Source organism: Manduca sexta, chromosome 12 (assembly GCF_014839805.1).
Source record: "Manduca sexta isolate Smith_Timp_Sample1 chromosome 12, JHU_Msex_v1.0, whole genome shotgun sequence".
Lineage (NCBI taxonomy): Eukaryota > Metazoa > Arthropoda > Insecta > Lepidoptera > Sphingidae > Manduca > Manduca sexta.
The window spans coordinates 4026735-4038839 of record NC_051126.1 but is presented as its reverse complement, the minus strand read 5'-3'; the positions used below and the strand labels follow the sequence as shown (position 1 = coordinate 4038839).

The following is a 12105-nucleotide window of genomic DNA, read 5'->3' as shown; positions in this document are numbered from 1 at the left end:
ACGAAAATTATAAAATAGTCCTAGACGCGCTACCGGCCATGTAGGGACTCACACACTTGTATTAACGAACTCTGGAATTTTGGAAATACGTACTTACAAATATACAAGTGCCTTGGGGTGTAATTTTACGCTAATCTTAACCGCCATACAGCACAAACTCTACAAGCCTTAAAGGAAAAAGGCAGGGATTAAGAAGGGGAGATGGGTGGTAATGTGTAATTGTGAATGGAGATAGCACCCCAAAGTATAGTCGCTCACATGATACTACTTGCGATGTTTTCACACTACTTTTATCGTTTTGGTACAAGTTTTGTGGTTATTTGATATACTTTTGTAGAAAGATACATACTTAATTTCGGTTCCTCCCGAACGTTTACTACGAAAAAATACTTTATTTCCAAATCGTTACGTCATGTTATATGTAAGGAGATTGGTTTATATGTCAGAGTTTTCCTATTTCCGGCTTTAATCATAATACTACGTACGCAAAGGTCTTCGGGTGTGACGTAATAATTATATTGAACCACTGAAGGTACTACGCATTGCTCAAGTTCTATGCGTAATGGAGTGAATGGTAAATGATTAATGCTTGTATAGTTATTTAACAGTAATTTATTTCCTATATTACGTTATCAGTTGCGTTATCATTTTTAAAGGCATAAAGAAGTATTTTTTCTCCAGTGATATTCATTTTCTAGCTAATGACAAAATAACTTTAAAAAAATAAAGATCACACACATTCACGTAGAAGCTTTATTATTCCCTTTATTCCCGTCTGCATCGAACAACCAATAGCAATTTTCACCAGAACAAGCTGTTCGTTCATGTATTATGCCTTATATCGATTGAGTGAAACTGGCTAGTCTGTCGATACTCATTTTCTATTCTAGAAACTTACTTGAATGGCATGGTGCCACAAGTTTTTTTATAGTTTGATATAGTCTGCCTTTTTATTGTATGACAAGGCCCACAACATAAATAATCTTTTTTTTGAAGTTATAATTAAAATAATAATTATATTATTTCCGGGAGTAGATAGGATTTTGTTTTTGTTTTTTGCGAACGCAAGTGCAAACTCTTTGCATCTAGAACTGAATTCATTATAGATTTGCTTACCAGCCGCATGCGGATAATATCCGCATCGGCATCCGCGTAAAACAGACCAGCCAACGTGTTAAATGCGTTTTGGCAGCCCTAGTCGGAATATCTGACTGGTTGTTGTACTCGCACGAGGGTTGAATATCAGTATTGCATTATTATACGGCCGATTTAAATTGTCCGCCGTTGACCTCCAGACGTGTTTCGCTAAGGACGTTGTAATTTAACACAACTTTTCAATTGGTAAAGTATGGATTTGGAAGGGTTCTATAAAGTTTTTTATATTTGTTTGTTTGTTTTTATATTGAATGTTATGAGTAAAATATTTAACTGCGAATAAACATTTTTAATGTACTTAAATAACTTGATTTCAATTGTGCGATTGGAGTATACTAGTTAAATAAAATTATAATATAATTTTAAATTAACAATTCAACTTTTCATTTTATAAAGATACTAGCGACCCGCCCCGGCTTCGCACGGGTGCAATGCTGACTATTTAATGGATGTTATTATTATACATATAAACCTTCCTCTTGATCACTCTATCTATTAAAAAAACCCGCATCAAAATCCGTTGCGTAGTTTTAAAGATTTAAGCACACATAGGGACAGAGAAAGCAACTTTGTTTTATACTATGTAGTGATAGTCCTATGATATTAAAATTGTCTTACACCTACAAAATCTAGATCAAAAGACGTAGAAAAAAATGGCGATTCGAAATATTTATATAATTCATTTTCAGTATATTTGTCGCTTAGATATGATTGCCGTTCAAACGCCGATATGGTAAAGTTCGTAACATTAATTTTATCGTGCGTGGATTTTTTAAATATCCTTATCACATTGTTTATCTCTGGCACGCGGGTACGTGCTCAAGTGCTATCCTTTTTTCTCTGGGTCGACGCAGCTGCCAGCACCACTCCTTAACATCGTTAATATTTACATTGACGATCTTAAGGAGTAAGTTAGCGCCTTATTCGTCGCAGATTTTTTTTCCTGACGCGGTTAAGTAACTATATTAAATTTGCTAATAAGTAGTATGCAGCCAAAACAAAATGTCGACCTACTTGAGAAGTTGGAGCCTTCGACGGTCGTCAGAATTTAGCCGGCCAAAGTCTAGACTCGTCAATATGTATAAACAATCTTAACCGCTACCGCCCATTTCATTGCGAGAATGGAGCAATCAGATTAAAATCATGACATGCTTGCAGATGAATTATTTTAAAATGTATTTAGTGGCTAGGATAGTTTATTTCAACCCGCCTTAAGTCGACAAGTCGGGACTGGGAAGTATTTGAATTCTGAATAAGCTATTATGATCTTTTTCTATTCGGGAATTTTAATTCGGGTACGTGATAATGATCGCATTGCAACTGATGGTAAACGGACTGGGATCCAGACAAAGTGTCCACTGACGAGTACTGATTATCCCTCGCCAGTTGACACAATTATGCCGGCCTGTTCGGAAACGCATATACAGGCTAACCCCAGAACGTGACGCACTTACGTAGGGCCACTACGACGAATTTTTAATCTTGTACAGTGGTCGCTATCTAGACAAATACAAACCTACCACCAGCTAAAGCGCAACATATCTAGGCATCCTCCCACACCAGCTAATGCGTTTAGGCGATTATAATGATGATTTAATTACAACTACACGTTATCAATAACTGCGTATTTAATATTTACGCGTTATTAAACGTGCCCATAACAGATTAATTATATTACGCCACACTTATTAGTACTATAATTATCTTTATTGAATAGATAGCCTTTGTGTTAGAGGATCATCAGACTGCATTAAATCAATACGGACTATTGTCTATTGTGTTACAGGCGAGGTTAATAATACTATCTTGATAGCTATTACAAGATCGATCCTGAAAATAAACCAATTATAAAAATACTAGTACATTTTTTATGCCTTTTATTTTGGCCATAACATCATTTAAGATCAGTTGAGAAAGCTAAAACCTTATTATTTAAATTTTTTTCAGTAAACCGCTTAAAACTGGTATAAATATATTTTTTTTAAGAACACCCACACAAACACATAATTGAAAACATTAAAATAGAGAATCCCATAAAGTTGAAAAATAAAACGGGTCACTTACATGTGGATTGTGGTGCAGATACTTTTTATATAGCGAGAACATCTACTGGCATATTATAATTCGCTGGCTCATTATTAGAAGGTCCTATGTTAATTACTTAAGTCGGAAAATGAGATTTAAAAATTAAATTAAAAAACAATAAGTAATGGTTCCCCTTTATGCGTCTATAGAAAGTATTGGAATTTATTACAAATAAAAAAATAGTGTACAATAATATTTCCAACTCCTCCCTATCTTTCTATTTGATTAATTTGGTAATGACAAATTAGTTTTCCTTGAGACTAATCGAGCTTCACTCCTCAGTGACATAAAATGCCTTCCACTGCTGATTCTGACTAACAGGAGTTGTAGTGGTGGGTGTGAGGGCCGGAAAGTCTAATAGTAATATAGAATTAATAACATAGAATCTTGTTATAGTAACCCAACGAATTGACGAATAATTCATATGATAATATTATATGTATAACTAACTGTATTTTGATTATATTCAATGAAAATAATATTTAATTTTCTTTGTCCACAGTGCCGTCGGTAAAACATGTCTGCTCATCAGCTACACGACAAATGCCTTCCCCGGAGAATACATACCTACAGTGTAAGTAAACATTACTGTTAAATAAAGGTCTTGGTGGTATGGCCCTAATTTAGATAATAGACTTAGGTACGTACATACCACCAGAAAGGTAGTCTAATCATTCTATTGTAGCTTAGCAGTGGCAAAGCGTGACGTTTTCAGAAAGAGAAGTCGACACAATATATAGGTACTACCAATATGCATAAATGCAGTCTGCAAATCGTTCAAATGAAAATTTGATTTTCCATGAGTTACGAAAGGCAAGCCTGCAGGAATCGAGTTATATGGATGATGCTTAGGTTGTATGACAAATAAAATGAGACTACTTTTTTGTCTTGCAATAATGTTTTCTTATAAGGAAACGTTGGTGCTAATAACTACCAAAGTATATACTGGTCATGATGATTGGATGGATTAACGTCCATCATTCGTCATTAAAAAGTCATTATTGTAATTTAGCATCCACCAATCATTCAGCGCGCCATCATCGATGGCGCAGTTATAATTTGCCAACTAAAGGCTGACAAGAGTTGTAGAGGGCATTAATTAAAATCATATTTTGATGATAGCTCTAATTATACTAGTGATAGTATTGTGTCTGGCAAAGGCTGTGCCAATCTATCCGATGGTCGACGTAGTGATGAAGTATTTGTCTAATAGTACGAGCTATAGGCTAGTACCTTATCTAAAGTTTGGAAGGATTGGAGTTAAACACAATAACTAATGTTTACCTCTATATTCAATTCCTAAAAACAATAACTTCGTACCCACTTGTGTCTACCTTCAAGTCGTTCAACAATAAGCAAATGCAATCCAAGAATTGTATTACTCATATCGACAGTTACACAACGTGCAAAGTTCCAATGGTGTTTTTGTTGATAAGCCGTTCGAAGCTTGTTATACAGTCATCACTTGGACGGTAACAAAGGTAATGAACGTCAAAGTGGAAGTGTTACGTCGAGATAAATGCACACCTGCAATGTAAATTTACATCAACAATGCTGCGTGCAATTTGCAAGCCCCTGTTACCGAAACAGGTTTCCGTTAAACCTCTCGCATTCATGTGTTTGAATTATTTCTTGAATGATGCGTTTACATGATCCAACGTAATGTTTACATCTACTATGGATTTTTAGGTGTTTTGAACTGATAAACAGAATTTAATGTAAATCGGGTAGGTAGATAGATCTGTACTTAAAATTAGATAGCAAATAAAGATATACTTACGAGAATAAGAAAAATATTTCTAATCCAATAGTTACTCCTGCAGTAGACGTACAAGTTGGTTGAAGTAAAGTTATGACTTATTGGAATATTGCTAAACTACTAACGGATCTAGGGCGGGGAGATAGGTACTATGCTAGTTCCACCCTCCGCAAAGTTGCTATTTGTCGCCCCGTAATGTTGCAGGTAGATGCCACCCAATCCACCCGCCATATCCACTCAATATGATTGTGTTTGACTGACTAGCATGTATCTACTGGTCGTTTGTAAAACTTTTAAACCATCCATCATTGTATGAAGAAGTGCAAGTCGTTTCACTTGTTTGATATTATCGTAAAGTGTCTAACGTGTATTAAGTTTTAATCGAGACACCTCTAATATAAATAAACTATGTTAATATCAGTGTTGTGTTAGCGACCTTATTAAGATCCCATTGCGTATTTTTCAGGAATGAAATGGCCTGCTGTATGCTAATGCAAGACATCGTTTATCTGTAGTCGAATATTGTATCGATCTTTCCATAAACTCGTTACTATCAACAAGAAGTAAGATTTTAAAACAGATCTCCTTTGATATTACAGATTCGACAATTATTCAGCGAATGTGATGGTGGACGGGAAGCCGATCAACCTGGGCCTGTGGGATACGGCGGGGCAGGAGGACTACGACCGGCTGCGGCCGCTGTCCTACCCACAGACCGACGTGTTCCTTATATGCTTCTCGCTCGTCAACCCGGCTTCGTTCGAGAACGTTCGGGCTAAGGTACGTTTCGGAATAAGTTACTGTTGTCTAGTATGACCGACTACTTTTAACTACCGGTTATATCGCTTACGCTTTACGATAACTGCGTTGTTTCGATCTCTGAGTCTAGTATTGTGATTGAAGCTAATTCTATCTCTATATTGGGCGAAGGACAGTAATATCAATATTTCGGAGACAAAATCCTACCATGATTCGAGTATATAATTGCGATATTGGGTTCTGCTCAGCACCAGACCTTACTCTTGAGTTGTGCCCGGTTAATGATAAATCAAGTCTTCTATAACAATTGGACCACCTCTGCGTATGACTAAAATTTCCATGGTGTGATTGATTTGTCTAGAAAAAAGTTTTATTTTTATACCATATACTAGGAAGGAAAAGTTAAATGTAAACATTATGGTATAAATCGTATTCGGTATAATCGTCGGTTATGAGCAACGTCACTATTCTACAAATATGTTGTGTATATTTAGATTTTAGTTCTTTCCTTCCTTGTGTACAGTGCCTATGTTGTATTTGTGGCTACCTTAGCAAATGGTAAATAGTCAAATAATTGTTGATTTCCCGCGGCCATTTGTAGAAATTATTAATAACCTAAAATGTAAATAAACTGCTTTGGATTTTTTTTTAGTTTCTACACATACATATTATATAATATATTTATTTTTATAGTATAATTATATGTGGATGATTAAATTTTCCCATTTATTTTGAAATGTGTTTGTAAAGACATTAATCAATACTAAAAGAACCTTCATACACCAAACATTTTTCGCTTCGAAACGCACCGATTTTTTTAATAAAATTATCCATCATTTTGTATTTGAAAGTTAAACCCAGATGTATTTTCTAACCAAATGATATTTTGATTCCAGTGGTACCCAGAAGTGCGGCATCACTGCCCGTCGACGCCCATCATCCTCGTCGGTACCAAGCTGGACTTGCGCGAAGACAAAGACACCATAGAGAAACTTAAGGACAAGAAGCTCGCGCCTATCACTTACACACAGGTAAAAACACAGGGATACATAGAAAGATATCAGGTATTTATATCATGAAAGAGGATGTTTATATTGTAACTAATTTTTTTTAGTCCTAAAGCACCTTTAGATTTGCCTCTAAGTGCCGCGCTGCCTCCGCGAGGCAAATATGAAAGTGCCCTTACACTTGCTTTTGCTTACGGCTGTTCGTGCAAGTATTTTTCTCAGAACAGAAATTAATCAAATAAAAACAATAAATAGGTTATGTGATTGGAAACAGTTTATTTTGGTAACAGAATTTTAGAAACATTACGTTTTTCATAAGTTTACTATTGGAAAAACAATATTAAAAACTAGACTATGCCCGATTCAAGTGTAGGTAAACATCTTCAAATGTGATCAACACAACACCATCAGCGTGTTGTGCTTTATCTAAAGCCTTGTATCAATTACGCGTGCCATGTTCGTGTGCAGTAATTTTTTGTTATTTTTTGGTATGTACTCTTATCTAGAGCATGGCTTCTGCGCACGGGAAGCGATCTGCGTTAACTTTGGGAAGCAACTGGGATAAGTTGCTCGAGCTCATGCGAGACAAATTAAAACTGTTTCAAAGCGTGTTATTGCAGCCCTTTTGCGGCGTTCCTAAAATCTACAAAAAGTCTCTCGCTCCACGGCTTGTTCGATGTGTGAATTGGCTCGCAGGCCGATCCCGTACCCAGAAGGCGTACAGGAAACGGTGTACCTTGTGTATGGTGTTCGCTATCCGGGCGGATATAAAATATATCCTACCACCAGCAAATGTAGAATATTGCATTATTGTGTATGTACTGTATCGTGGCTAAACCTGCACTTTATATAGATTAACGACACAAATGGTTATAAACATCAGTATGACCCTATCATTACAGATAAAAAGGCCAGTAATAAAAATGTTACCTCATTCCAGGGTCTGGGCATGTCGAAGGAGATCAACGCGGTGAAGTACCTCGAGTGCTCTGCGCTGACGCAGAAGGGTCTGAAGACGGTGTTCGACGAGGCCATCCGCGCCGTGCTGTGTCCCGTGCCGCCCCCCAAACAGAGCCGGAAGTGCACGCTGCTGTAAGACATTACCAGGTGCGGTTTATGTCATAAGAAAGAAAAGGTTTATTAGGCACAACAACAAAAACAATTGACGTAAAACAAGTAATAATAAACAAAGCAAAAGTTTAACTGTCCATGTTATTAGGGTCTTCAACCTCCAGATGTTGTTATTGCAAAATCTAAAAGGAGAAGGAAGGATTTTCTTAAAGTAGTAGAAATACCTGGTTACTCAATCACATCTCAACATAATATTTTGTTATATATTTATTTTTGCGTCTCCATGTGCCTGGGACTCCAGACTGGATATAGGCCGAGATAAATTGCAATAACATTATTCGCTGTACATAAATCTAGTATGATTATATAAATTTTTATTATAAAAGTGATGTAGAAAATATAAATTCAATATAAATTTTCTGTTTCCAGATAGTGTTAAACAGATGTCGAAGCTGATAAAGCTGATTTAATGCAGCCTAGCTTAAAACCATAGAGCGCACTCAATATCAACACAACGTGTCGCAACAAACAATTGTGTGCTGTAAAATGGACTGCAATATGCATACTGATTCACAATGAAGGCATACCGATAGGTGTTACTATTACTATTAAATACGCATTAATGTAACGTGGGTTGGTGTGAGTGAGGCCCTCCTGAGTAATAATGTATCGCTTTTTTATATTGTCTGGAAAATTTATATGACACTGACAGTTGTGGCTGTATCCTTGTGACCTTTGCCAAGTTTCCCCGTATAGAAAAATAAAATGTCTATTGTCATTTTTATAATAAGCCGATAATAAAAATTGTAATTAAATCTAATATTTTAACTAAATCTAGCCACGATCTGTCAGTGAATTCAAATTAACACTTTTTCGGAGTATAACTCAAATTTGGGTGCTTTATAGTAACGCGATCTTTGCTATTATACAAAATAAAATATACATTCCTACATTGTTGCAGATGTAACCATACGTTCTGTACAAATTGTTTTTCGATTTAAAGCACATCCGTTCATTTTGATGTGGTGTTGGTAAAATGGAATTGTTCAAATTTGTGTTAGAGCAGAGATTTATATTTTTCGATTTATTATAGCGTCTTACATTAATTTCGTCCCCGATTAATGTAGCGGACTCAAGTACAGAATAACGATAATGGCTCTCCATTTCTTATCTATGTGTATTATCATAAAGTTAATTGTACATTTTTAAATTAAGTGCAAAAATATCGTTTTAGATAACGCTTTTAATAATCGATGTACTTTGAGATTGAAATTTCATCCAGAACTGGGCTGTGGCGTTGTTTGGATGTTATTAAAGTTATTTTAATGTTTTTTTTCAACTGATTGTATGAAATTAATTGTTGTAGAATATAAACAACCGTAATATTGTTTAGTTTTAACAAAAAAATATTTTTGATTTTTTTTTAAGTTCTTATATAATTTCAAATCCTTGCTCAGGTTTATGTTACAGCTTTTTCAGAAGGAGTGAATGAACGGCCAATAATTTAGATACATATCGTTGGTGGAATAGTTGCTGGTCAGCATCTTTCTAAGCAGTAGGCAAAAATAATGGCGGTAATTTAATTATTTTGAGCACATCTCACTTATTTATCATTGATATTTATTATTCTTATTTAAAATAATTAACGCTGTCCCTTAATAATGGTTGTATGGATAATTCCGTTACACAATTTCATCATCAAAACATTTCTTTTTTATAAATAAACACTATAGACTATAAAGCAGGCCACGGCACCCAACCGATAAAGCTTCTGTAGATTCAACAACAAACGTTTTAATTAAAATAACTAAATTGTCGCCGCAAGCACAGCATTCAACGACATTCAAAACGGTTTCCAGTCTTCAAAGGCTATTGTGGATTTCGCACAATTTATATTAAGCGTTTTGTACCGACCGAGTCGAAATGGCCGCGTCGCTCGACGTCACGTCCGCCGCCCATTTGGTTTTGGTCGTTTACGCTGACGGTCCACTGAGAACGGGCCTTTATATACTTGTATCGAATTTACCTTTAACAAATCTGTAAACTCGCTTTGAAATTTTTAAGCCAGTTTTTAATGAGCCTCGTTTCCAACAATAAGGTCTTTTGTATTTTTAAAAGCAGTCCAATGAATGCGGACCTTCCATAATAATATCTTCGTAAATCATACCTTTGTTTCATTATTGTTTTTATTTGGTCATACATTTGGTTTTCATCCGAGCATACATTCATTGAAGGTTGATTATTCTTTGAATGATTATTAATCACCGAAATTATGACTCGTTCTCTGTGCATCGTCGGCCCTACGGGAGGAATTTCGCTGTATATGTGATAAACGGGTTTAGGCTTTAATTGACCGTCGCATTTATAAAGTACGCATTCAATTGTGGACATTAACGTTTTTTATCGATTTTAAAATGGTACGATCGTTTTTTAAAACGTTGATTTACCGTTTTTTTTTTATATTAAAAATGAAATTGATGTATTGGATTATTGATGTATGTAATTTTTTTTTATTGGTCATAGCAACACTGAAATGTTATCGTTTAATTGCTAAGTACAGAAATATTTTAATATGGATTTTTTTTCGATAACCCAAACGTACAACACTAGCGATCTCTTTGTTTAGATTATAAGTCGGTATGTAACTAATCGTTTTAACTTACGGTAGTGGATATGTATAAAATCATTTTATTTGCCAGTGCGATGTTAGTGTCTAACATCTGAATGCGTACAATCTACACGGCCTTATGCATATTAGGAAAACCTTTCTCTTACACTCGCCTAATTTCACATTTATCGTAGATCAATCGTACAGCTATTTTTTAAACAAACAAAAAAAATGGCACTAAGTTAATTAATGTCTAAATCCACTCCTTATATTTTATAAATGTTAAAGTAAGGTGAAATAGTACATGTAAGTTTTGAGTTTAAGATGTGTGCAATTGTTGTTGCTTACAACACGCACATTTACGTTTGATCAGCTTGATGCCATAGACAAATTATTTTTTTTGAGTATGTTTGACGTTTCGTTTTTTTTGTCGATAAAGCTCGAACAATTGCACAGAACATCCCTAGCCATAAGATTTTAATGTACGTATTGTTCAGATGCAAATATTTAGAAGAATCAACATGTAAATAACGGTAACTAGTATTATACAAAAATGTAAAGCGACCATTAATTATTCGTGTATCATATTTATGATATGCTTAACTGATTCGTTTCAATGGGGGGCTTTGAATTAATCGTAGACTAATTTTGATGAGATGTTATTTTTTTTTAAATTCTTGCACACTTGAGTATTGATCTATGGATCCGGGCTCATGCGTGGGCGTTTTTTTGTTGTTCATTTCCAGTGACAGGTATCGATTTGAAAATGTGTTTAAATTTTAGAAACGATTGTAATTTTTACCTTATTGTTACGCATTTTAGTATCGATTGGTGTAGTTACAATGTACGTCGCATTGTTAATTGTTTGTATTATTAAAAGAAATGTATAACTAATTTATCCAAATGTCGCGTATGAAGTGTATTCAGCATTCTGGGCTTTTTCAAACTAAAATAACAGCTTGTATAATATTATTTTTATACAAATTGAAGTATATATTAATGGAGATGCGCTGTGTCTAATCCGATTGATAGGTAATCGCTGAGAAAGTAAATTCTTCCAAATATTGTAAAGCCTCTGAATAATTCAAATTATATTTATATTAACTGTTCAAGTGTTTGTTTTATTTAATCCCTTATAATTGTTTTGTGTTGTAAACTGTGAAATATCTAATGGTATTGTGTTATAATTTTATTCAAATAAAAAAATGTTTTAATTATGAATTCAGAAAAATGACAAGTTTTAAAATAATACATTCGCGGTTTTTCTTTTGATTTTTCGGGCATCACGCAGTTAAGCGTATATCGATGCAGTTTTCACGATGAAATTGTAAAATCAAATACAAAACACATGAAACTTTTAGCCTCGAAGGGGTATCGCCATATCGGGCATAAATACCAGACTCTAGATTGAGAGTGAGCAAAAACCCAAATATCCCTGCGCGACCTGGGATTTGAACCCGGAACGTCGGCAGTGAACATACCGCACACGCAATACAACTACGCCATCGAAGCAGAAGTATGAAATAATAAAATAAAAAAAATAAGTAGGTACCGTAATTAATAAAATAAACATTACTCGTGTCACAGTAAACTGATGCAGATAAGAAGTGATCTAATAAACAATTATAATTACGATTAGATTCGGTATTAACCGCATTTTG

General features: G+C 34.8%; 1 protein-coding gene across 1 annotated transcript in view; it reads left to right on the top strand.

The window, feature by feature from the left end:
- LOC115442786 (ras-related protein Rac1) overlaps window positions 1-11556 on the top strand; it is a 47098-nt gene extending 35542 nt beyond the window's left edge. The window contains exons 2-6 of the mRNA XM_030167941.2: window positions 3743-3814; window positions 5599-5779; window positions 6655-6789; window positions 7706-7872; window positions 8266-11556. Of these exons, the coding sequence (XP_030023801.1) occupies window positions 3743-3814; window positions 5599-5779; window positions 6655-6789; window positions 7706-7861 (544 nt within the window). The 3' untranslated portion in view covers window positions 7862-7872; window positions 8266-11556. The remainder of the gene's footprint in view (window positions 1-3742; window positions 3815-5598; window positions 5780-6654; window positions 6790-7705; window positions 7873-8265) is intronic.
- The last annotated feature ends 549 nt before the right edge of the window (window positions 11557-12105 follow it).